This window comes from Carassius gibelio, chromosome B1 (assembly GCF_023724105.1).
Source record: "Carassius gibelio isolate Cgi1373 ecotype wild population from Czech Republic chromosome B1, carGib1.2-hapl.c, whole genome shotgun sequence".
NCBI lineage: Eukaryota > Metazoa > Chordata > Actinopteri > Cypriniformes > Cyprinidae > Carassius > Carassius gibelio.
Genome location: NC_068396.1, coordinates 14,977,385 through 15,004,637, shown reverse-complemented (window position 1 = coordinate 15,004,637; position 27,253 = coordinate 14,977,385). Strand labels below are relative to the sequence as shown.

Below are 27,253 nucleotides of genomic sequence, written 5' to 3'. Positions count from 1 at the left end.
ATCCTAATATGAAATCGACACATTGGCTTAGTTGAAGCTGTTGCAAATATGCACTTGAACATAACACACTTGCTTTACCATTCGAAGCGATTCAGTATTTCAGCCGTTAAGACTCTGAAACAGCCCTACTGTATTTTTATGAGCCGAACACACCCTCATTTGTCCATTTAAACCATAAAATGGCTGTTAATTTTCACCTCACTGGAGTCCCTACAGTGCGTTTTGTGTGTCCTTCCCATCACCCCCCACAAGCCTCTACATAAAGGCCAAATGTTTAATGAGTAAGTGCACTAAAGGATTCACTTCTCCTCCAATTAACCCCATAGCTCTTGACATTTTTCTAAATCCACACAAGATTTCCTCCCTCACTCTCTCTCTTTCTCTCTCTCTCTCAGCAAGTTAAAAGGCTAACCTGTTGGCAAACAGAGTGGTGGGGAACAAAGCAAGTTCTAATCCCCATTGGACCCGTTCAGTTTAAATACTTAAAGAAGTAAATACTTCAGCTATCATGCATATAAATATGCCTGTGTTTGCTAAAATGCTTTAGCAGCTGACTGCTAATGTTTGTTTTACTGGTTTACGGTTTGTATTTGTTATCCCTTGAGCTGATTTACCATTGTTAGACGTCAAGGACATTTTAATCAGTTGATATTATCTGTTTACTATTACTTCTCTTGGGGCTCTATGAAAAAGCATCACATTTATACTCTCTCTGTGGAATATTTTGATTTTGCACTCTGATTTTACAATGTGTTGAAGATAACAACAGAAGCTAATCTCCTGATATATTATTGTTGTTTGTGGGGAAACTTGCTTGGTTTGTTTTATGCTTTTAATGTGCTTATACAGCCCCATGATACTCAACACTCATCATAGTGGCACATTCTTGTACTCTTTAATCACGTGGATCTAACCTCCATATGCCTTACCATTTGTAAACTTTACGTTAGGTCTCTCCAATACATTTTGTCTTCAATCAAAAGCCTGAAAACAAGACTAAATTAATTGCTTTTTTGTACTTTCTTAATCAGGCTGAAAAAAAAATGAAAACAAAAAAATCTTTAGAGTAGTGGGGGAAGCTTATGTGCTTATGTGAATTGTAGTTGTATTTGTTTACTGATACAAAACCGTTTTGGATTATTGATCAACCGTAAAAAAGTTTTGATCCGTAAGATTTGTTATTGTTTTTAAAGAAATAAAATTTTTAAAATAAAGGATGTATTCAATTGATCAAAAGTAAAAAAAAAAATCCTCTTTCAAATAAATGTTGTTCTTTAGAAATTTCATGTCGTCTATTCACCAAAAATGTGTGAAGTGTGCAAAACATTAAGAAGCACAACTGTTTCCACACTGATATTAATAATAAATGCACCTAAACAGCATATTAAAATGTTTTCAGAAGGCTTTGCCATCACAGGAATAAATACAACTTTAAAATATATTAAAATAGAAACTTTTTTCATTCTAATAATATCTTAAAGTATTACTATTTTACTGTATTGTTGATTAAATAAATGCAGTCTTGGTGAGCATAAGAGACTTCTTTCAAAACCCCAAAATCTTGCTTACTAAAACATTTCAACAGTAGGGTAATACCAGAGCACGGAATCAGTGAATGAGTCCAGAACAGTCTTCAACTAGATAAACTTATAAAATAATCTTCATAACATATTTTAAAGATGGGATCTTTCACATTGTCCATTGAACTTCTGTTTCATGACTTTTAAAAAAGTGTTACAGTTTCCTTCAGTCTCTTATACCAGTGATTTTCTCTTTCTATCAGAATATAATTGTGTTTTATGACTAATGTAAGCTTGATGCTGAATGTCTCTCTGTGTGTGTGTGTGTGCACATGCTAGCTTGTTATTTACATGGCCAGATGCGTTAGTAACAGCAGTCCCTCTCTAATATCTCCTCCCTTTTATTCCCTTGAATTCTATCAAGTTTTCCAATATTGCATTTCCAGTGCGCTTGGCTCTGAATGTTGATGTTGATGGATCACCCACTTCCTCCTCCTCATTAATTTCATCACCTTATCGCCCAGGCCACTTCATTTGACCAAAAGGTAATAATAAATGTCCCATCCACAATCTTTAACACACTCAACCAGGCGGAAACACTTAATAACAGCATACAAATTGAACTTCAATCACCTCATTTTGCTCCGCAGATGCATAGGCACATTAAAAACCAGCATTTGAAAATGTGTGAACACACACACTCTCTCTCTCTCTCTCTCTCACACACCATGTCGTTTCATGCCATCGGTTGCCAAGCTTCAAATTGAGCGTTATAATACTCATTTATTACACATTTTATAAGCGAGGATGTGGATTCTATCAGCAGCAGGAGAGCCGTTTCCTTTTCCTGGCTGCGAACGCTCTTATCACCGCTCAAACACAAGTGCACACTTTGCCCAACAGAGACTGCTATTCAGAGACTCATTTATCTTTCTGAGAGAGCGTTGGATAGTTCACTCGCTCTCTGTCTCGCACTTGCTATCTCTTGCTTTTTTTTCTTTCCCGCTCACCCCCCTTTCCCTTCTTTTTTGGCTTGGGGTGGGGGGTATTTTCAATTAGATTTCATTCAATTCTGTCAGAGACAGAGCACATGCTCTGGAGCGGTGGTCCCTGGTGTGTGTGTCGCCCAGAGGATGTCGTTTGCGCACACAGGGTCCGCTGGCAGAGGACAGAGTGTGTGTTTGAGAGATGTGTCCCTCTTCATCTCAGACTCGTTTCGGCGGCTGACAGAGACAAATGACAGCACTCAGAAATGACTTGCTGCCTCTCGATCCTAACAGGTTGAGCGGTTCGAAATGACACACACATACGTACACACTCCCCTTTCAGCTTCGACCTTTTGTTGTCGGTTTGGCATCAGCGGAGTGGCCTTGAAATTGAGCTTCTTTTTTGGCTTGAATAAAAGAACAATTCATTTAGAACAAGAATTGACAAAATGGAACAAACAAAAGCTGCTGTATGGATTTAAACAAAAAGGTATTTAAGAGTCTAAGATTGGATCATTATTGCAGTGATTAATATGTTTCTGGCATGTTATATGTTTTGCAACTGTGGTGCAGTGTGTAGCTTTTCATTTCTTAACCATGTCAGAAGATGTAACCCATAGCCATATACCAGGATGAAAATACCAGTATTCACTGTGCTCATATAGTAAAAGTGGTTAAGTGAGCATAAGAAATCATTTGCACATTTGAACAACAATCGAGAGAGCCTATAGAGATCATTACAAGGCTAATAGTATGTGAGGTATATAAAAAGTAAGATGTTAGATACACAACAGACTGGCATATCCATATACAGCATGTCAAGCCAGGGTACTGCATCATTCCTTTATTCTTTAGGGTTTGAGTAGACAGGAGCCAGATAAAGCGTGAACTATTAAAGTAGTTCTGCTGTAGAGATGGAATGAACCACAGGTTAAAGGTCGTCATTTTAGTCAGCAAGATTTTATGGTCTGAATTTCATCGCCAGGTGCCCTTTTCAGACGACTGTCATCCTAAAGGAATGAACAATCAGTGACTTCGCAACTTCTTTTATTTATAGTTTTTGTTTGTATATTCTGATTGTAATGCACAAATTTTGAATATTTAATTGTTACTCTCATTTAGCCTATTTTCTCATTTGTTATTACTACTGCCATTATTGAGCACACACTTCAACCAGATTGAACCTTTAAGATCAGTATTTGCTATTTCTTTGAAACAAAATTGTATACTTTTTTAATACTGGTCATACACTAGCATTTCAATTTCATTACTTGCCCTAGTAAAAAAGTTATAGATTTATTTACTGATAGAATGAGAATAATTAAACTTTATTTGGAGTACTAATTTTGCACAATGCACATTTATTAATATTAAGCCTAAATATCACTATTGACGAGGATTTTATGATCTTTGAATAATATCGGTCTATAAAATTCAAGACATTTAAAGTGAACCTGAGGTATATTTGCAATAGTTTATAGTGCATATTAATTTGCAATCAAATATATTTCAGTATATTTTTAGTTGTTGTTCTGCCCTACTTCCACACAATTATAGTGCATTAAGAACAAAATGAGCTGTTCAAATTTAGCTGACTTTAAGTATGCCAGTTCAGTATACTAAAAGCGTAATTGCAGTGTATTTACATAATTAAGTAAATGTATTTGTAGTGTACTCAGCATAAAACATAATACATTTAAGTATGTTTAATTTTCACTAGAGTGGTGCGGATATGGTTTTGGGCTATTAAAAATGACTTTACTGTCATTTTGAATTCCTTTCAGAATAACACATGAATTTAATGTGTATTAAAAAAAACATAACTAACCCCAAAATGTATTATTGATGTTATTATGTGAGAATTTTAGTACTACTGGCACATCCCTACATGTGGGTTGTCTCTTTTGATTTGGGCCTCTAAACAACAGCTTAGCAATCACCTATAAAACCCGTGCTTAACAGTTTATATTTACATTGACTCTCTTACTCCTTCCATTTAGAATGGCATGTAATGATCTGATAGTGAAGTGTGTTATATTGCCGTGTCGTTTTGAGTGGTGTGTGGGAGGACGGGGGACTCTCTCTGCATTAACACTGCTTACATGAGGTTAATTTCATTACCAGTCAATGGCAGCTGCTAATACACAATGCAAACAGACGGATCCTTCAGATGAACTTCCTCCATTACACTCGAGTAAAAAAGGGATTTCATCTTCACGACACTATCCGTGATCGCTCCGCTATAATAAACTCTTCCTCGCTCAAACTTCTCCATGATGGTTAGGTAGCGCATCGGATATCACATTAATGCTTGGCTTTCCATACCAACCGCCTGACAGAGGGGAGATGAGGAAGATAAATAGGAGAGCATGGCCGTCTCACATGCTGCTTGTCAGGGAGTTTGCGGTGGCGAATGGCAGCATTGCCGTGGCGGTGGAACAGCCCTAATCCACATTTAATTGAACTCTGGAGACTTTGAAGTGAGTCTGCAGAGCAGACAGGAGCAGTGACATTGCTCTGAGCGCACAGCTGCTGCCCTCTCGTTCTCTCTTCTTCTATCCTCTTCTCTTTCTCTCATTAATGAGTACATATCAGTGTTAGCCTTGGTACTAGAAGATCTAAGTGTCTGAAAAACTCAGCTGTTTATCTACCCTAATCCTCACGGCTCATATCAGGTGCAGTGGTCTTTTATCCGCTTCTGTCCTAACAACCAATTTGTAATTAAGCTAAATGAGAAGTGTAAGAAAACTGTGAATGTATGGAGGACAAGTATTTAGAAAAAGACTATTGTGTTGGTCACAGCTGAGTATCTGTAGATGCAAAATGATGCTGTCTGTCAGTTTCCAGGATAATGGAAACCTGCCATTGCTGGAAGCCCAGTTTGGTTGTTTCTACCAAAGTACAGACAAATTTGCAACAGAGTATTGAGTTTCACATCAGCTATGAAGTGTGTTGTCATACCTTTTCTTAAAAATAAGCATATTTCTTTTGTTAACTATGCAACATTATATGGTTAGTTGCATTTATTTATTTGTTTGTTTCAAATAAATAAAAGTCTAAAATTTTTTGTGAAATTTATAAAGTTAATTTGATTGTACTTGCATTTATTATTGTCTTTTTCCTGCTATCTGAAAAACATCTCTAGCTTATTCCCTTCTCAATTAAATCGCAAATTAATAACTTCCAGTGTCTCTTATCCCAGTAATCTGCAGCATTTTTAAATATATATAAAAACTCTTTTAGATACAACCCTAGATATAAAAACTATGTATGTTTTTTTTTTCTTCTAGCATTTTGTTTTCAGCATTTCTTGCACTTTTTCTGAACAACAAAAATGTGATGGTTGTGCAGCAGCACATGATAAAACCATGTTTCGCTTAGACCAACTTGAAGGGCAAATATTGATAGATTTCCAGTTCTCTTGGTACTGATTACATTTTAGTGAACTGTGGCCTTCCTGCACCTTTTCAGTGTGTGTCTGAATGGGGCTCATTTTAGCTCTTAAAGCATCTCTTTTTCATGAGGACTGATCAATAATATACATTAATCCTGCGCTGTGACCCTGGGCATGAGCTATGGGTGATAAATGAACTAAAACCTTCCCTCTGCCCCACTGCCTTCTCACTTATATCCCCTTAATTTTTTTACATCTGTCTTTGATCAGTTGTTTTTCTTTGTCTCTCCTGTACAGATTTTGGCCTACACAGAGGGTCTGCATGGGAAATGGCAGTTCACAGAGATAAGAGCAGTTTTTTCACGCCGCTATCTGCTCCAGAATACAGCGCTGGAGGTCTTCATGGCCAACAGAAGTAAGCTCTGGTTCATAGCTGCTGCATCAAGCATAGCATCATAGCATGAGGCATCAAAATGCATTTTTTGAGGAGATCATTATGCTATAGAAAACAGGCTGGGAACCATTTCATTGGTCTATTGTGGGGGGAAAAAGACATGAAAAAACAACTACTATTAAATCAGCATTAGAGTGAGAAAAACAAGGAAAATTATATATAATAATACATTTTTTAAAATATATATATATTTTATTATAATTTTGAAATAAAAGTTCAAACAGTTCAACAAAAATGTTGCTTGTTTTATTCACACACAGGGAATGATGTTCTAAATTCTTCTTTTCTCCTTACAGCGGCAGTCATGTTCAACTTCCCAGATGCAGCCACAGTGAAAAAGGTGGTGCACTGTCTCCCCAGAGTTGGAGTCGGCACAAATTTCGGCCTTCCTCAGACCAGGCATGTTCTTTGTTTAATTTGCACCGTTCAATTATAGCAGTAAACACTCTTTTTCTCTTCTGTTTGAAATCTATAATGCAAGCAGAAAGCTATACATTAGCATTCACATTCATCTCAATGACATTTGCACCACTTGTGCAGAACCCACAAAAGTGTGTGATTTGCTATCTCTCTACCATCTTTTTTCATGGTCACTCAGTTCTGCACTTGCAATTCCGTAAAATATGCTTCTGGCCTAAAGCCCCGTTCACACCAAGAACGGTAACTATAAAGATAACGATATTAGCGACTAAGTGCGCGTTCGTCTGCCGCTTTAAATTCTTGAGCTCGTTACAGCAGGATGGATTCTGATTGGATGTCGATGTTTGTATCGATTGTCAGCTAGGAAAAATCATTCTGAAAGTGATTCCAATGATATCGTTTCTCTGTGCCTTTATCGTTATAGTTGTGGTGTGGACTTGAGAATGATTTTTAGAACTATATCTTTATCTTCATAGTTCTAGTGCTTGGTGAGAACGGGCCTTAACACTGCTTATTTGTGTGTGTTAATGTGTGTATGGTGTCATGGGTGTCTGTAACGCTGCCTAATTACCTTCACACAAACACAATTCACATCATTTATTTATCTCCCCAACTGAGAAATAAATAAAGGGGCGAGAGCAGAGCCTGCAGGGCAGACTGGAAACACAGGAAACACACACACACTGACGCTGTTGTAGTTCAGCCAAAGAAAAGGTGATTTAGACAAGTGAAATTCCATCACAATATCCTTCTAAATCAGAGTTCTTATTAAAAGTAAACGTTCATCGCAATTAAGTAACTAAAATAACAATGTGGGTAACAGAATAGAGTGAATATTGATCCCACAGAGGTCTCTGGATGTTTCCTCCTGGCAATGAAAGAATGTGTGATGTGATTGTAGCGGTACTGACCATTACAGACAGCCCTCTCCTGCCTTTCGTGTGACATTTCCCTAGCTTTGTTACTGCGTTGCCTCTGTGTTAGGAGGGGCAAAGGGCATTGGAAACTTCAGAGAGGCCTAATGACTATAATCATACTGGGTGACAGTGATGAATTCTCTAATTTCGCTTTGTTTTAATTGGATGGAGAGTCATTTGTTTTAGTGTCCACATATTTGCTTGCACTGTGCATGTTCATTTAACAGGTTCCCACATTGCCCACGAGGCCATTGTGTGTCTGTGTTCATGTCTGGATTTGGATGTAGGTTATATTCGGAATTGTAGAAGAGTTCCCGTCGTTGAATCTGACTGGCAGAGTGGTATATTGTATAGCAGTACTGGAACGTTTCACTGCTTGTATCCATCTTCTTGTCTGTGTTTGCTTCACAGAATTTGAACCTTGGCTTCTTATGGAAGTTTTTTTTCATCGGAGCGCCAACAAAAAATATGGCTTATCATATTGTGTCTATTTTATTTATACAGGTGTTGTATTAAAGCAGTTGGTCCTTTGTCAATACATTTCTGGCAGTGTTTGTTAAGACGGCAAAATGCAATGCAAGTCCTGTATTTTTGTAATGTATGAAAATAGCCATAGGATTTTAGGCTTTTTTTTTTATATAATGTATGCGTGCACAATTACGTTGCTCTGAAAGTACATTAACAATGTTTGAGGCAATCGCAGAATTATGAGGAAACTCTAATGCCAAATTTGACAAATGCTGAAACTTAAGGGCTTTTCTCAGTGATAACATTTTTTAGAGTTTCTCTTACTATCTCACTATATTTTTTATCACATTTTCTGCAATTTTTCTGTGGCTTAGGCCATAATCTGTACAATATTTTTCTGATCATACATATTTCTTAATTTACAAAATATCCTGAAAATATCCTGAAAACATAACTGGTAAAGCTCGTATTTGAAATTACACATTTAATAATGTATTGTAAACCAACTGAACAGCAAAGACATGCACATTTCACGTTACTCTTTGAATTTCTGAATGTGATTTGTGTTTTTCCCGACAGACGGATTTCTCTGGCCAGTCCAAAACAGCTTTACAAGGCCTCCAACATGACCCAGCGCTGGCAAAGACGAGAGGTCTCCAACTTTGAGTACCTCATGTTCCTCAACACCATATCTGGTAAAAACCAATGATACCTGAATACAGAATGTACATATAAAGCTGAATGAACGAAGGACTCTTTGCCCTAACATCTCTATGTGACACAACAAGAGACAAATACATTTTAATCTGGATTTCTGTCATAATCAGATGTGACTAGCTTGACATTTGTTGGTCTTTTTTTTTTTTTTGCATTTGGTTTGGACATAGTGTTAGACAACTAACAAAGTTTGGAAATATATTTGAAAAGAGGCCACATCTTAGAAACTAAAAGTAACAGTTGTTTTCTGCTCTCTGTAACCACTGTTTCTTCGGTTCTGTAGTTTCTGTGTTTCCTTTATCCGAGACACTCTGTAATTACATTAAACATGATGATGAAGTAATAAAACTTGAGGAGATGTGTGAGGAGTCTTGACCCTGCTTGTGTTACAGGCCGTACACATAACGATCTGAACCAGTATCCTGTGTTCCCCTGGGTAATCACCAACTACGACAGTGAAGATCTCGACCTCACTATGCCCAGCAACTACAGAGATCTATCCAAGGTAAACACATGACCACATACACACACAGAGCCAACAGCCTGAACCTCAAAGAGCTCCTGTAGTTTTAGAGACTGAAGGACATGTCTGAAGAGGAGTTTTGAAAACAAGAGTACATGGGAGTATTTGTGTGAAAACCTCGTCCAGCAGTTTTAATGATGAGGCTGAGTCTGATAGACAGATGTAGCCATCTAGTGAGGAAGGGAATGACTTCTGCTCTAGCCCCATCGCTGGGAGTCTGACCGTACATGTAGTACAGCGCTTGCGGCCGCAGGCACGTCACCTCATGCCAGGCACCCTCAACCGCAGACAAGTCAGATAATGGGCCCGTGTCTGTCCTCCTCCCCGCTCCCCCTCAATCAACCCCTTAGAAGCCCCCTACATCCCGCTTTCACCTCCTCCCCCATTCCCGTTAGCCAGCCAGCCTCCCTAAGGAGCTAATTAATGAGCGTAGTAGTACTTCAGCTAACCACACAGACAGACTGACACAGCTCACTGCTGGGAACACCAGACCTGCCTTTGTCTCTCACAGTCTCTCGCTCAATACATAGGTATCTTAAATTGTATCACACCATTTGAAGGCAGTTCAGAAGGATTTTTCTTATCTCGTTTATTTTACAAACAGAGGTGACTTGAAAGCATATTAATGGCCCATCCAGTCAGTGCGTATACTGATAAGCAGTGTGGCTAGTAATTGATATAATGCTGATATACTGTAAATACACTTCATTGCACTGGCAGCAAATGTGATGTACAACACAGTTTTAAAGTTTGGGGTTGGTAAAAGAAGTCTTTTAATCAAAGCGTTTGATCAAAAATGCAGTAAAACAGTAACATTGTGAAATATTATTACAATTGAATTTAATGTTATATTAAAATATAATTAGTGCGGTCAAATGATTAATTGGGATTAATCACGTCCAACACTCTTAAAAATAAAGGTGCTTCATGGTGCCATAGAAGAACCTTTTTTGTCTTAATGGTTCCATAAAGAACCTTTAACATCTGAAGAACCTTTCTGTTTTACAAAAGGTACTTTGTGGTGAAAGAAGGTTCTTCAGATTATAAAAGGTAGGAAAGAGATGGTTCTTTAAAGAACCTTTGACTGAATGATTCATTGTGGAACCAAAAATGGTTCTTCTATGACATCGCCGTGAAGAACCTTTTAAGCACCTTTATTTCTACGAGTGAAAATAAAAGTTTTTGTTTACATAATATATGTATGTACTGTGTTTATTTAATTATAGACCATAGAATATATTATTACACGCATTCAGGATATATTTAAAAAATCTACATACATAATACATATACACAGCACACACACATATTGTGTAAACAAAAACGTTTATTTTGAATGCGATTAATCGCAATTAATCGTTTGACGGTACTAGATGTATTTTTTCTGGATTCTTTTGATGAGCTGGATTTATTTGAAATTAATAAAAAATCTTTTGAAACGTTATATTTGAATTTACTGCCACTTTTGATCAGTCCCTGGGAATTTAATTTAAAAATTAAAAAAGTTTTGCTGCTTACAAAAAAAAAAAAAAAGACTAGATGCAGTACTAATTTTATTACTAATATACACTTTTCACAAAATTTTTTGTTGCTAGTAAACAGTACATACCACCAGTGAAAATGATTTTAATAAAGTTTTTGTAGAAGCGTAATAGTGCAGCATGTTACTTTTTTTTATTAATACTGCATCTTAAAGTTTGTTTTAAATATTTCTGAAATCTTTATTTGAAAACTTTGTCCATTTCCAGTCTTTCTTTTTTTCGTATTGATAAGAATCAGTCTGTACTTTTTTTCATAGATTGGCTGGTTCTGCGACTTATAGTCAGGTGCGACTTATTTATCAAAATTAATTTGACATGAACCGAGAGAAATGAACCAAGAGAAAACATTACTGTCTCCATCCGCCAGAGGGCGCTCTATGCTGCCAGAGATGCTGTAGCCTACACTGAGCAGCATAGAGCGCCCTCTCTTGGCTGTAGATGGTAATGTTTTATCTTGGTTCTTGGTTCTAAATAAATGCGACTTATAGTCCAGCGCGACTTATATATGGTTTTTTCCCTCGTCATTACATCTTTTTGGACTGATGCGACTTACACTAAGGTACGACTTGTAGTCCGAAAAATACGGTATATTAAATGTCAACATACATATAATGATTAAATATTCTGTGTCTATAATACAGCATTTTTCAACACAGCAAATCTGTAGCTGAAATTTCCATGATACATATTAGATCTTGTGTTCTCCTAAATCAGGACTCAAACACTCGAGGCCAGTGGATTGAGGTTGCTCTCCTGGTTGATCATTCTGTTGTCCTGATACCGTGGTCTGTAATTGCAATCGATTGTTGTGTAGTGAGTTTACCCCTGAACTACTAATAGCTGTTTCGCTGAAGTGACAGTGATTAACCAGCATTAGTCAGAAGGAAGATCCTAGATGCTAGTTGAAATATTCAGTCCAGTCCATCTTGTCCTGAAAATGAAGTTGATTTCCATTTTATTTAAATGTGGCTCATGCTTGTATCTCAAAACTGATGTTTTGAAGTGCTTCTTCCTCAGTCTACACCTGATAAATATTTTATGTCAGGGAGCTGGGGGGCACTCCTCCAAAAGAATGCTTTTTACTCACATTGCACCATTTGGGTAATTGAGTTGCAGGACAAAAGTTGTGGTTTAAAACGCCTCCACCCTTAAACTCCACTTTAAAAGTGCTTGTGAAAGCTTGCCAGTCACTGCCTCAAAAATGACCATCAATTTCATGTAATGGTGGCCAATGGAGGGAGGACAGAGGATTAGTTTTAGAGCTCAGATGATCGAACGAGTGTCCACTCTGACCTAAAATGGCAGAATAAATCAGTTCTAAGAGGCAGGAAAACAAAGGACTGAGAGATAATGGAAGATGAATTCCTTTGCAAAAGGAACCATGAGGTTTCAGAAGTCACCCTTACTGTCTTCAGACCCAGATCATCGCTCATATTGCTCTCCAGTGCAGATTTAAATGCATGATGCTATCTGTATCTACTGCATTGCCTCTAGCAAAGAAATGTCTCACATTTGGCCAAAACTATTTCTATCAGGTACACAGTAGTTTAGGTTATTATATATTATGTAACTGGAATATTTTCAATATAATGTAGTTGACAATATAAAATGAACCAACTTTGTGAGTATGCAGTGCATTAAAACAATATTTTATGCCAAACAATTAAAGAAAAATAATCTATTTATCTATTTTTGCAGTGCAATGCAATACATAAAAACATTGTTTTAATGTGCACTTTATTTGACATTTGACTTAATTAACGTAAGTGCCTAAAAAATTTCTAAAGGGTGTTTTTTGTTTCATGATTTGCAAGTAGAAAGCACTGAAAAAATATCAATAGCAGCTCAGTTCTACGCATGGATTATTTCAGGCTGTCCATTTCAAAGAATCGGTTCACAACTCTTTACTCTTGAGTGTTTCATCGCTCAAAAATATTCCCAGACATTGTGGCATGCTTCACAATGTCATAGTTAAAATGAAAAAGAAAAATCAATTGATCCGAAAGCAATGCAATGTATATACTGTATATAGTTTTCAGCTGTTAGTGGCAGACAGTTATCTTTCCCCCAGTACATGCTTGAACAAATAAATATACACAGAGACACACGCTGTTGTAGCCAACACACAGCTTGCAGCATATCTCTTTATTTATTTAGAATTTGTTCAGCCCTGTTCTGTTTCTTTGCAGTGGCTTCCGCCCACTAGGTTAAAAGACAACAATCCTGTACACCATCCTACATCACCCTCGCCTTTGTTTCTCTCTTTCCATCCCTCCCTCCCTCCCTCAAACTCTCTCTCGAGTTTTGACAGCCTTGCCTTTATGTTCAGTCAAGCTTTCAAGCCTTAGGGAGAAACGGAGGCTGAGCGAGAGCAGCCATCCCCTCCCTCTGCAGCGAACAACAGCAAATCTCAACAATCTTTATTACAACTGCTTTATTCATGCTGTTGACACAGGCAATGTAAGTGTATGACCAGTGGACCATGACAACACCGTCTCGCCTGTGAAGGCCGTCTGAACCTTGTAGATGCTGTGTGTCTTTCCTCTTTTTGTCCTTAACCCCTCCCGCTCTCTTTCGCCGTCTGCGTATGCCACATCCTAGCACTGCTTTGATAGAAGCAGGTCATGTGGGACCTTTTACACAGTGAGGTGAAATTGCCATAGACGCCGTGTCACATGGACGGTCTTCCCTGCGGGCGGAGGAATGTGCTTCATGAATTTATGTTCCTTTTGTCTCGTCGTTATGACCCCGCTGGCTTTCTTATCATAAACTCTAACCCCTTCGTGACATCTGCGTGCAGCCAGAATTATCACTGCAGCCAGAAAGCACAAAACTGACACAACTGAGCGTGCCGCTTTCCAAATATATTTTCGCTTCTTATGTGTCTCAGTTGATGTCGATACACAAGCATATTCCTCAGTTGTTTCTTTTTATTCTTTCGTATCTTTTAAAATATTTCACAATAATGTACACGCTACAATGCGTATCACAGTGCCTCAAAACCGTATTAGGGTTATGATTGTTCCATATGTGTGAGAAAGCGACTCACATAGGTCAAGTTGGGAAAGTGAATTATTTATGTATTCACTTTTATTGATATGCCGTAGCTTTTCTACAAAAAAAAATGTTTCTTCCTAAATGATGTTGAGAACCTAGGAACTGCCCTTTCTTAGTTTATTTACAAAAGAATAACAGGATGGAGTTTGAGGACACAGCAGAAACCTATACTTAAAATAAAGAAGAAACGAAGGAAATAACTCCAATATTATTTAATAAATTGTCTTATGTCCGAAGTTAGAAGTGTAGAAATACAGCAAATAGCCAATTTCTCTTTCATGTTCACTTGAAGTCACAGAATTTACATCCAAGTGAAACAGATTTTGGAAAACGATAAAACGTAGGGTTCTATTTATTGACCGTTGATTGGATGGAGGCAGATCTGATCTGAATGTGAGCTTGCAGTCAATTGTGAGAAAAGGGTGGGTTTAAGTATAGACTAAATGATTGGAGAAGTCCAGCATACCTCACCAGAGAGAAGTCTATCATTTTATAACCGGAAGATCGAGTTATGACAGTTTGATTAAAAATTAAGAGCTCAAAAAACATTGAATCATTGAATGAATCATTCACAATAAGATGCATTTAGGAAAAAGGGTACATTTACATTTCATGCTGACTTTAATTGCAACATTGTGATAAACGAAAGCTAAACAATATGATTCCCATTGTGACTTTAACATTTTATCTGGTATATTAGTGACGGATAAAATGAAAGACGTCCTGGCTAAGGCATTGTATTATATTTGTACATTAACAAAGATAACAAAATGTATTGACCTGTTTCTCCACCCTCACTGTGATGTAGTTAATGGCATATTGATTCGCCCTGCATCACATCGTTTACACCCTTTCAGCTGAGCATTAGATACACATTCACACCTTCCATAATGCAGTGGTTCCTAGAACCCCCAAACACTGCACATTTTGTCTGACTCATTTTGTCTTGGAGCCTCTACTAATGAGCTGATGATCTGAATCAAGGGTGTTTGATTAAACAGACACAGAAAACATGCAATGTTGGGGGGTAGTAATTAGTCATGTAGCATAGTGGATTGGTTCTTATAGTAATATATTACATTGTACCCTTTTTGTTTGCTGTGTTTCAGTGCAAAAAAAAAAAAAAAAAAAATCACTACCAATTTAGGTCTAATTCAGAACTTAAATTAAATCACTTTCTGCATTTAAAGGTGCCTTAAATCACAGTGTGGAATGCGAATTGCATCCAGCAGAGAATTTTTGGGCATATTTGTGATTCGTTCAATAGCGTGCAAATGCACAAAGCTATCAGGCCCAAACCCTCAGAAACCCTGAATTTTGAGCAGCATGGTGAAGTGCTGATACTCACAGCTACTGGCAGTCTGTTCAGATTTGCAGTCTAATTAAAAACGTTGGGGCAGCTCATTTATTTGAGCCGTCACTAGAGAAATATTCAGCAGTGCTGCCAGAGCGTATTAGGGTCGGTGGTGTGCGTTCACTCCATCACACTGCGCTGTGGTACGGGGATAACCCTGATGAACGACACTGTCATGAGACCCTATTGTACTGGAGCGCCTCCGACCGTAATTTACTGCCGTAAACAACACGAGGGGCTCGCACGAACACATACACACTCATATACATGCACACAAATTTACACATCCACATAGAAACACTCTCTCACTCACACACACACACACACTCACACTGAGCTATGACAGAGATGTTTTTTATCCTGCTCTCCCTTTTCTTTCTTTAATGAGGGTCCTGTTATTACCGCAATCAATCAGTTAAATCGCACAATGTTTAATTCAGTGTGTGTTCTCACCGTAGTTGCCACAAGAGAGCAGACCGTGTGTCATTGTCAGCCCAGGGCTGCATTTCAGTTTACACACACACACACACAGAATGCATTCAGCATAAGTCTATAACATTTCAGTGACAATTATACAAGCTTTAGTGATTTACAATCAAATGTTGATTAAACAGCCCTCCTTTTTAAATCCCAATTAAATCCAAAACATGGTTTAATCATGGTTATATTAGAATTAGTGGAATATAATTAACCTCTGTTTTTAAATGAGCCCGTGTTAAATATGACATTAATGCAGGCACACATAGACACATAAACACAGTGCAGCATTAAAAGATACAATGGGTGGTTTCACACACATATTGTCCTAGCACTATTGTAATCAATAGAAAAGCAGCTGCGGACCCTCATTACACAGCCATGATATGAGAGGAAGATGGAGATGGTCGATCTGTCCTGCCCACTCTCATTTCAAGGAGCTCCATCATTCCATTACTATTGATCATACTAAGATATGAGAGACAGACAGAGAGAGAGAGAGCTGCAGTTCAAGAGTAATAAAGTCTCAGCAGGGTAATAACAATACATATAAATGAGCATTTAAATAATGAGCTGTTTCCATACGCTGGGTTTCTTCAGATCAATGAAGTATTAAAGCAGCTAATCAATGCTTCTGATAAAAGCCAATGCATGGCAAGAGAGTATTAGCCATATATATCAACTCTCTCTCTTAATTCTCTTAAATTCAATATTCCCTTTACAATTTAAAGTTTAACACCATAATGAAAGTACAAATAAACATAACAATTCAAAAGTAGGGGTCATTATGATTTTTTAAAATAAATCATTTAATTCAGAAAGGATTCATTCATTTGATCAACATTAAAGTAAGTAAATAAAGTAAATACATTAAGTAAATAATGTAAAGATTTACAAATAAATAAATGCTGTTCTTTGAAATTTTGAATTTGTCATTCACTTAATCCTGATAAAAAAACATATCCACTGTTCCACAAATGTTTTTTTTTATTATCATTGACAATAATGTTTTCTGAGCACTAAATGAGCATAATAGAATGATTTCTGGAAAATAATGTGATACTGAAAATTTGATGATAGCTGCTAAATGTTTAGGTTTGCTATCACAAGAATAAATTACATTTTAAAATGTTTAAAAATAAAACATTATTTTAAATTGTAATAATATATCACAATTTTACAGCTTTAGAAATCTTAAAAATCGTACAGACCCCAAACAGCAGTACAAATGAATGCAATTATTTTGTTCAATCACCTACGTGAACTGTAAGATTTTATTTTTATTCACAGGTATAGAAAACAGAATGTTGAATGTGACTCACTGAAAATAACAGTCTATTATTGATGAAACCTGACAGCTGCACTAAATTATGATTTAAATAAATAATTATAATTAATAAATTATTACTTTTTAACACCTATTGTCCTTATTCTGATAATTTATTTCTTTGGTTCTTGAACATTTATGCTTTATTCATTCAGTTGTATGTTAATTACAATAATTGTCCTTTCTCATTACAGCCTGTTGGTGCACTCAACCCAAAGAGGGCTGCATTCTTCTCGGAACGTTTTGAATCATGGGAGGACGAGCAGGTGCCCAAATTCCACTACGGCACACACTATTCCACCTCCAGCTTTACTCAGATGTGGCTACTCAGGATTGTAAGTTGCACTTAAACACACAAGTTTCAGACTGTAACACAAAGATGTATCTAACTCCAGACTCCACATTTTTTATTTATTTTATTTCTTTATAACATCAGTCGCACAAAAAAGAAAAGTATGTCAAGTGTGCCATTTGTCGATGCATTATTTCCTTTAACATTTGTTTTTTCATAGTCTGTTTATGTAGGACAAATAAACGGGACGTGATCATAATTGTCAAAATGATTTGCACCTTTTAAAGGGTTTTAAAACATAGCAGTTCTGTGCTCTTTATGCTGCGGCAAAATGCTACACATTCATCATGTGATCTGCTGTGAAGCACATTGCAACTAATTGTTGTTTATAACTGGGCATATGTGCGTGCTCAGTCAGGTTGATTTATTGTTATATTGAAATGCAGGCCTTATCTGCATACTAACAAACACACAACACATCGCTCATCTTCCCTTCATCCTTTGTGTTCTAATATCTGCAGAGAACAAAGACGTGACACTCGGGAGGAAAAATACTTTATAAGCTTTCTAACAGAATTTTGATGAAGCATGGTTTTGTTCAATATAAGCAGTTCTGTATTAGTTTTACTGTTAGAAAGTCCCATTGGTCCTCTCGAAGCCTTTGTACAGTGTCAGTTGCTACACATCTTCTTCACAATTTAGGTCTGTGTTTTATTTAGTTTTAATGTTTAGAGCATTCACATATTCCTTATAAATTCTACTCACAAAGAGAGAGATCGAGCTAGAGGTCACTAACCCATTCCTGGCCATCACTGTAATTGTTACAGCTTTTCACTTTCATTGCCGTTCCCTGTTGGCCCATTGTATTGATCCCATCCCATTATTATCAGGCTTATCCCAAATCCACTTCACCAAACACCCTAATTCATGTACCATAGCACAAATCAGCAACCTCGTGATATTGAGGCTCTTGACAGAAAAAAGGAGGGTGTTAAATTTAGCCAAGCACCCAAAAGCCTCTGCGTAATTAGGCTATTTTTCTTTCATGGTGTAGCTTACCGGGGTGCTATTCACTCTAATTGCGTCCTTCTCATCGGGGAGGTATTGTTTCAAAAGAACCACCTATTGATTCTGCACAAACAAGATTAAGCATGATTAGAAAAGAACAAATAATGCACTTGTAAAGGCTTTACTGTCTGACCAGGGTTAATAACAGGTTTCTTTAGCATTCAGGTCCCCCTTTTGGGAAAAAGGATGTCATTTAGTGCACACAAATTAGGATCATATTGTATAAGGCTTTGTTATGAACAGCAGGCATCGATGCTAAATAAGAGATACTGGTCTGGTTGCACATATTGAAAAATGTTCAAATTGCAGGCTAAACACTGATCAAAGTAGACTCGTGGTTATTAAATACATGATCTGTGTTCAATGGAATTTGCCCGGTAGTTGTTTTAGGCCCTAACATGACTTTTTAATACTCATTTTAGCTTGAATGTGTGTGGAAAGTCCATATTTTTTTCATTCTCTTCTATTCTCAGGAGCCTTTCACGACGTTCTTCCTGAATTTCCAAGGTGGGAAATTTGACCATGCAGATCGCACTTTCTCTTCAGTGTCCAGAGCCTGGAGAAACTGCCAGAGGGACACGTCTGACGTGAAGGTATGTCAACATAATGAGCATGACACTCAGAAATGCTTTGTGAGTCATATTACCTTAGAAATCTTTTTGTATTTTTTTATTTATTGTCATGAATCCATATTTATTCACATGCACAAAGCTGTACCTGTGCTTATTTTCTCTTATTCAGACTTCAGTCGGTCCCTGGATTTGGTTTTTGCCTCGCACTGATATTTTGTTTTTCACAAATGTGGAGGCTATTACATGATTAGACGTTTCTCTAGTGACTGGACTTCCTCTTGGTAACTGGAGCTTGCTGGGACTTGGTGTGAGGGCAGTTGTCATGGAGACACTGCAGCTCTCTGCCCGGCTGCCCCCATCACCTTTCCATAAAAACTGGCCCTAGCACATGTACGGTCACAACCAATCCTTGTCATGCTACTATGAAAGCGTCAAGGGTCCTTGATCAAAGCTTTAAACTAATCTTGATTTCAAACTAACCCCCTTTCCCCCCTTACACTCTCTCTTGCAAAACCTTTCACAACACTCTAACCCTCAGTTGAACCTTTTGTCGTTCGGCCCCAAACCAAAGTCAGACAGCAATCCCTACTGCACACTCAGAGGCCCTCAGAGTGTTCGGCATTAACTTTAACAAATGTCCAGACCTCTTGAAATATTCATTACAACAGACAGCCATTTTGTTAGCATACTCATTGCATGCTGGCATTTTTTCAGGGGCTGATTGCGCTCATTTGATAATAAGACATGTGGCTCACATTACATGGTCACACTTGATACCGAAAGCTCACTCAAAGCCCAGTTTGGTTTCTGTGTGAGCTTGTCACTGTGGATCAGCATAAAAGGGTTGCATCAAACCCGAATGGAGGACTTGACTAAAAACCTGGAAATCACCTTCAGTTTATTTGACTTTGAAGCTGTTGAACATTTCAAACATGTTTCACTTTTCTTAACCCTGCAAAAAAGGTCTGATAGGTGCAAATGAGAAGCAACGAAGTGCCTTCAAATGTAATAATGTATCAATTTGCCATGCTTTTATCCCTTTTTCTTAAAAAAACAAAAAGCACAGCAGTCCCCCCACATTTAGAAATACTCCCTCATTCAACCAAGGGGTGAAAAGCCTTTAGCAGTTTTTGTGTCTAGGCTAAAGAGAACTATAATGGCCTAAAGCCACGCTGATCCTGTCTGTCTCTAGCCAAGCAAACTCTGGCCTGACCTTTAACCTCCATCCCCTGACCCCCGTGCACTAGGCTGAAAGCAGTGTGGACACTGAAAGTTTCCCCTCAGGGGAATCAGAGAGGACCTAAGAGCGGACCCAGGGGCACCCCTCTCTACTGACCCGCAGCAGGACAGGATTTTGGATCACAGGTTTTGCCCTATGACCAGTTCTGCTCAAGGGCCATTGCACATAATAGCTCCTCCCGAACCCTGGCCTTGGTCTCCCTCCCCCCCACTACTGGGTTAAGTGGCTGTGGGTCTTTGTGCCGCCAATGAAGACGCCAAATTTACGCCAGGCTCCATACATGAAGCTCAGGGCGCCTGGTGCCATTGTAAAATCTTGACCTTTTTGTTTTAAAGACTTCGGTTTTAAAGAGAGGACGAGAAAGAAGTAAAGAAAGAGGCTAGTTTTGAACTTCCACCTTTTGTTTGCTCACCTAATTGGCAACTCGCAGTGCACTGAGGAACACAATACACATATATATATATATTAATGGATGCTATGTTATATTAAAAATGGAAAGTTTTATTTTTTCTTATATGGATGTTTACATTTAAATGTAAAATGTTATTATTCTACATAGAAACATTAACCATGTTTTTTTTGCTCTTTTTAATGGACCTTTCACAGAAAACATAGATTAATTTGGATGTGAGACAGAACTTGATTGGTCTATGACTACAGAGTGAGTGATTGTCAGTTAGATGGTTCTCCCAGGGGACTCTTGTTTCTGCCGGGAAGAGCATGTTTATCCTCCAAGGACTATCTTTAGACCAATAGTTAACACAAAGTGAACAATTTTAATTTGATGGCTGATATTTTTACATTTAGACCCAGAGTTTTATTCCTCTCCATTGAAACAATTTTCAGAATCCTGTTTGTCTTATATAATCAAGTTATATAATAAGCTTGACCAAAGCAGATTTCAGAAAGCCAGGTATATCTTTTAGAGAAATATTTTTATGGCATACCCTTTTAAAGGAATACAGGCTTATTAATTTCCTTTTCATGTTTACAAGTTGCTGAATAACAGGAAAGACCCATTTAAGGCAAAAAATCTTTCACCATTAGACCAACATATTTAGTCATATTTAATTTATTTGCTCCTCCTTTATCCACTTTATCCACTGATTTACAGAATCCTAAGATTATTATGAAAGGGTCAGATATTGTAATAAAGTTATAAAATTAAATGTCACATTTGAGCGCTGTAGCAGGAGCATCAAGAATGCTTGTTTCCTCCGAACACTATGTAATGAGAATAAAGGAAAATGGCCACCAATTTTATGAATGAGGAACGAGATCTAGTACTGTTTACCATGCTTTGACTGCAGCGTGCCTCTGCACTGCTGTTTTAATGTTTTTTAAGGATGACATGCAGTCACTCTTTCTGTGAAGACTTTAAAATTGGATATTAAACTAGAGTAGCTCCAACTGCATCTTTCACTTAGAGTGGCAGCACGGCACAGATTAAAAGCTAAAGATTCAAAGAAGGAATAACTGATTCCTCCAGTCCTGATTCCCATTTAATGAGCTGTTATATTGTATAGATATCTAGAAAAACTTGAAACTGAATGCATCTGCTTTTGCACAATAATCAGCCTTGCTTCCTTGTTTACTTTCTAGTTTGGGATGAAATGTTGGATGTCATTCGGTGAATTATTTTGAATAATTATTTTTTATTGTCAAATATGTCTAATTTTGGAATGTAACTGTGTTAATGATGCGATTAATTAAATGTTACCATAATGATTATCATTATGGCAAACATCCCAACAAATGTACCCCCCCCCCAACATTTTCTATTGATTTTGAGTCTAAGACTCCCATAGAAGCAGCGAGTTCTCATATATTTCAGGGATATCAACATAAAAAATATATATATATTGCCAACAACACCTTTATTTTTTTATACATTAAATACATATTTTATTTACACACGTTTTATACATATTATATAGTACATATATACAATTTATTTCGTTTTCTTTCTTAAAAAGGAACTGCATTTGTTAACATCATGTGATAAAAAGTTATGAAAAAAATTAAGATTAAATATAAAAAATTGTTTGCAAGCCCTTGACTAATTATTTTATCATTTAATAATTTGAAATGTATAGTTACATATGTCTTTTTTCTGTCTCTCTCACAGGAGTTGATCCCTGAGTTCTATTACCTCCCAGAGATGTTTGTCAACTCCAATAATTACAACCTGGGAGTGATGGATGATGGGACGGTGGTGTCAGATGTGGAGCTGCCGCCCTGGGCCAAGAGTCCTGAGGAGTTCGTACGCATCAACCGACTCGTACGTTCACTCTGTGTCTCCATCTCTTTTCTTTCCCTCTCTCTCCATCTTTCTTTATCTCCCTTATTAAATTGCTGTTAAAGTGCTGATTGCGAATGGCTCTGGCCAGCGTGTCTGGCTCTTTGTGTCTATTTGTGTGTGTTTGTGTGTGTGCGCTTATGCTGTGACCTGTTTTATGCTGATAATTACAACTCTGATATCAGTCTGACTCTCCCATTAATCATCTCTTTCTGTGTCACACACACACACACACACACACACAACCCCCTCATCCAGTGTCACTGTTCTGACATGCACACAGACGTTCACACACTTCAGTAAGTCTGTGTGTAGGGTTGCGCAGACTTTAGTTGTTTGATCACTATCAGATAAAGTGCTGGTTTCTCTTTGATGTGTGTACATGCTATAGAAAACTAGTCGTCACAGTCATACTGATTGCCCTGTTATAAACAGCACTGGTGTTGCATTAATTGGTGTCACTGCCTTATATCAAGGACTCTGCCTGCCATTAGATTGCATGACAGTGCTTCTGTACAGCGTGCCAAATGTTCTGACACAATCTAAACTAACTGCATGGGCAGCTTGTAGTTAGTAGTAAGTGCACATTAATGTAACATGAGATCCTTTGTTGTCTTAAGAGTCAAAACTATCTTTCTTTTTCATATTGTTTTGAAATCGGGTTGCTTTGTTATATTAGCAAAGTAGGCCATGCACTTCATGCACCAAAAGTTTTTGAATATAAATTTAAATAGGGGAGTGACTGTAAACAAGGCAGTTAACTCACTTTTTATTTGGGGATTTTATAAAAAAAAAAATGTTGGTTACTGGACATTTTATTGTGTTTTGTTTATACTAAAGACCATGAGCTTCCTAGGACCACAATGTGTGGGTTACCCATGGACCACAAGGGCTGCTGGGAGTAACTGTGGTGAAGAAAAAATGCAATTTGGTAAAGACATGCATCTGTTTCCTCAAATGAGCCTCAATGCATTAGCAACTTGTTTAGTTTGGTTCGTTTGTTCTCTTCAAACAGAATCAGAATCAGAATCAGAAAGAGCTTTATTGCCAAGTATGCTTACGCATACAAGGAATTTGTTTTAGTGACATAAGCTTCCATTACACAGAGACAACAACACACAGAAAAAAAAAAAAAAAAAGAGATTTACAAATTGGCAAATAAATAATTACGTGTATAAATAATTTATGAACCATGAATATAATGTACAGTGCCTGATTAACTTTGTTCATCAACGATGCATAATACTAATTAAAAAAAAAACATTGAAGAAAATTCAACTGAAAAGTATTTAAAAAAATTCAGCTTTGCCATCACTGGAATAAATTACATTTTACAATATATAACATACATCATTTAGTAGGGTTTCTTTCCTATCAGTTAGTAAATCTGTTTCACACTGATGTTATAGTCTAAAATTCTTATAAAAAATATAAATGGCACCTGGATTGTCTGTCCTGTATCATGAGGACAGCTACCCTCACAGCTAGCCAGCACTGGTCCCTCTCTGTGTTCTAACCATTCTTACCTCAAAACTGCTCTCAGATCAGTTAATTCAATGTTAATTCACTGTAGATCTGTGCAGCAGGGAGTGAAGTAGATGGACATGCATGTAATGGAAGCTTAGACTGTATACTAGTCATTACAGCATATTATATTAATGTTTTGCCTTAACTAAACTTAATATTTAGGCGAACTGGATCTGGAGTTTTGTTATTTATTTATTATTTTTTTTTACAATATTTTTAATTCAATGAAGTAAAAAGAAAAAAAAAGTGCGAGTTATTCCTTCAAATAAAATTCAAATTTGACACTTTTAGAATTAGCAGAAAGCATTGGACACATCTACTTATTATTTATTATTACTTTTATGCACATTCTAACAGTTTAATAATAATAATAGTTTAGCCATTAATCATTGTTGGCCATGTGTAGTTAAGTATTGTCATTAGTGATGTAGCACTTTTGAGGAATTTTGCGCTTATGACAATTCTGACCTAAAGTACTGTGCCTATTTTGTAAGCATCTCTTTGTGACCGATCTAAATATGTCATACATGTTAACTTTTGATGCTTGTGAATTCAGTTGAATCTTTCTCTTCTGCTCAGTCTGTGTTTGAGTGTGCAAGTAAAGGAAGTGAGAAAGAATGATTGAACCGTGTGAGTCAGAAGGATCCATGTGCTCCAGGGTTGTGTTCAGCTGGTGTGTCTAAACATTGTGCTGAATCTTCTCAGTAAAGCTCAGACCCGCTTCAGCAAAGACAGCTACAGGTTTGATCCTCTTTTCCAGTAATTAGACTTTTCAGTTGATCTTTTCATAATCCAAAAAAATGCTCTGATCTCTTATAAGTGCCATGTCTCTGTCAGCAGTTATTTTACACTCATCCCACAAACCCTTCATTAACAGGAGCTCCTCTTTCGTGTGTGCGCGCATGTGTGTGTGAGCATGTGTGTAAAGTGGGAATGAGCACCACTGATGACTTATAGCTGGCATTAGGGGATGTCAGCTGTTCTACTCTGCTACAATGGGCTACATTTGTAATGAGAGCACAGACTCAGTCAGAGACACACACATGCAGCAGAGAGCTAATGGCCTGCTACACTCTTTAGCTCATCTGTCACTAATGGCCAGAAAACAGCATGATGCTCACACATGGTCATTTATGTTCTATAGATGATTAACAGCTAATTAAATTGCAATCTGGACCAGTCATGCTAAATGTATGCTTGCAGAAATAACTGCACTCACATTTGGTGCACCATTTTTTTGAGCACCTGTGTATTCGTACAAGAGCAAAATAATCTCTTCATACATTATATAAAATGACCATAATAGTAAATCAAGTTCTTAAAATGCCTAAACGAAAAATTACCTCCGATAAATAACAATTTTACAAATCAGGTCTTAGTTTCAGCTTCCTTTTTGGTTTCATTAAAAATTGTAATGATTTTAGAAATATTTTGGAAAAGAAACAAAAATATTTTTATTGTATTTATTGTCCTCAACAGGCTGTATATGAGATATACGTAAATTTTATCACTAAATTGAATTCAGTAATTTTAAAAAATAGTTTTAATTTTACAAAGACATTTTAATTAGGTTGGTGCATTGGTCATGTTGTGTCCTCTCATTTATTTCATTTATTAAAAAAAAAAAAAACTTGACTCGATGGGCCCTATCTTGCACCCAGCGCAATTGACTTTGTACACCGACGCATGTGTCATTCCTATTTTGCACCTGCGCAAAGCGCGCTTTTCCCTCCACAGAAGCACGTCGCTAAACTAGTGAATGAACTTGCGCTCCCTGGGCGGTTCAGCGCAAAAAAGGAGGCGTGTTCCGGCGCAAACAATCCCTGGTGCTATTTTGCTGTTCCATTAAACAATTGCGCCACTGACCAGAAAAAACCTGGTCTAAAGTCAGTGGCGCGTTGCGCGTTGTTCATTAGGCTATTTTAAGGGCGCATGCTTGACCATAATGTATAGCGTGCACAACGCGCATACACTTTGCTCATGTAATCTACACAGATGCAACAGTTATTTTTGCAAATCATAAATTGTTACACTAAAAAAATATTAACACATGAGATGACGGAAATCATTGTGGTGTGACACGAAGATGTGAAAAAAATAGGCATAAATCTAGCTTACAAATTATTCAGGCTAATTATTCTCCCATCCCCATACAACACAACTTCTCTGTCTTTCACTGCTCTTACAAGAACATCAGTCTCCTCGGCTGTGAACCGCTCCTGGCGTGCGCCTGGTAAATGCGCCATAATAATAGCAATCCATAATGGAACTTGCGCACCTGCTTTTAAAGGGAATGTTGGATGACGCTCTGATTGGTTTATTTCACGTTACGCCCAAACCACACCTATGAATAATGAAGCTACTTCAGACCAACCCATTTTAGATTTGCGCCGGGCGCAAGAGCCATTTATCCCGCCGGGAAAATAGCAACAGCGCCGAGACCCGCCCACAAACTTACTTGCGCTTTGCGCTTTGACACTTGCGTTTCAGATCGTTAAAATAGGGCCCATAATGACATTCCTTTTGGTTCAGACTGGTTGTGTTCTATGCTTTGGATTCACTACAAAGAGTTGCATTTATTTGAGAATCAGATTACCGAGGTGGCATTGTATGCTTTGGTTATTAACTCAAGTAACTCACTCAGGAATCATTTGTTTAGGAACCACTACACTGCTTGTGTTTTATGCCTTTGATACAAAGGTCAGAAGATTCATTCATTCTGGAATTGGATTAAATTAGTCATACAATGGAATTTATGCTGTAGATTTAGTAGCTTTTTTTTTTTTTGGCTGTCAAATAGTAATTTCCAGTTTTACATGCAGATTTACATGACTGCTTATACCTCATTTATAAAATGACATCAAAACTGAAAACTATTTTTCTACTTTTGCTTGGTGGCAGTTTAGAATAGATCCAATACTACTGCCATATCAACCAATGTAACATACTGTGACCTCAAAACATTCAGTGCACCTTTAAAGGTGCAATGTGTAATTTTTGCATCACCAAGCAGAAATTAAATAATAATATTTGTTTACAAACAGGTTTTTTCAAATGCTGCCATTCCACTATGCTGTCTAAGCTGTCTTAAAGGAATAGT

At 37.3% G+C, this 27,253-nt stretch overlaps 1 protein-coding gene across 3 annotated transcripts in view; it reads left to right on the top strand.

The window, feature by feature from the left end:
- lrba (LPS responsive beige-like anchor protein) overlaps window positions 1-27,253 on the top strand; it is a 235,502-nt gene that overhangs the window by 166,140 nt on the left and 42,109 nt on the right. For all 3 annotated transcript variants that reach the window (XM_052547153.1, XM_052547152.1, XM_052547151.1), the window contains exons 40-46: window positions 6,198-6,315; window positions 6,651-6,753; window positions 8,739-8,854; window positions 9,269-9,381; window positions 17,350-17,490; window positions 18,989-19,108; window positions 22,456-22,608. In XM_052547153.1, coding sequence (XP_052403113.1) covers window positions 6,198-6,315; window positions 6,651-6,753; window positions 8,739-8,854; window positions 9,269-9,381; window positions 17,350-17,490; window positions 18,989-19,108; window positions 22,456-22,608 — 864 coding nt within the window. The remainder of the gene's footprint in view (window positions 1-6,197; window positions 6,316-6,650; window positions 6,754-8,738; window positions 8,855-9,268; window positions 9,382-17,349; window positions 17,491-18,988; window positions 19,109-22,455; window positions 22,609-27,253) is intronic.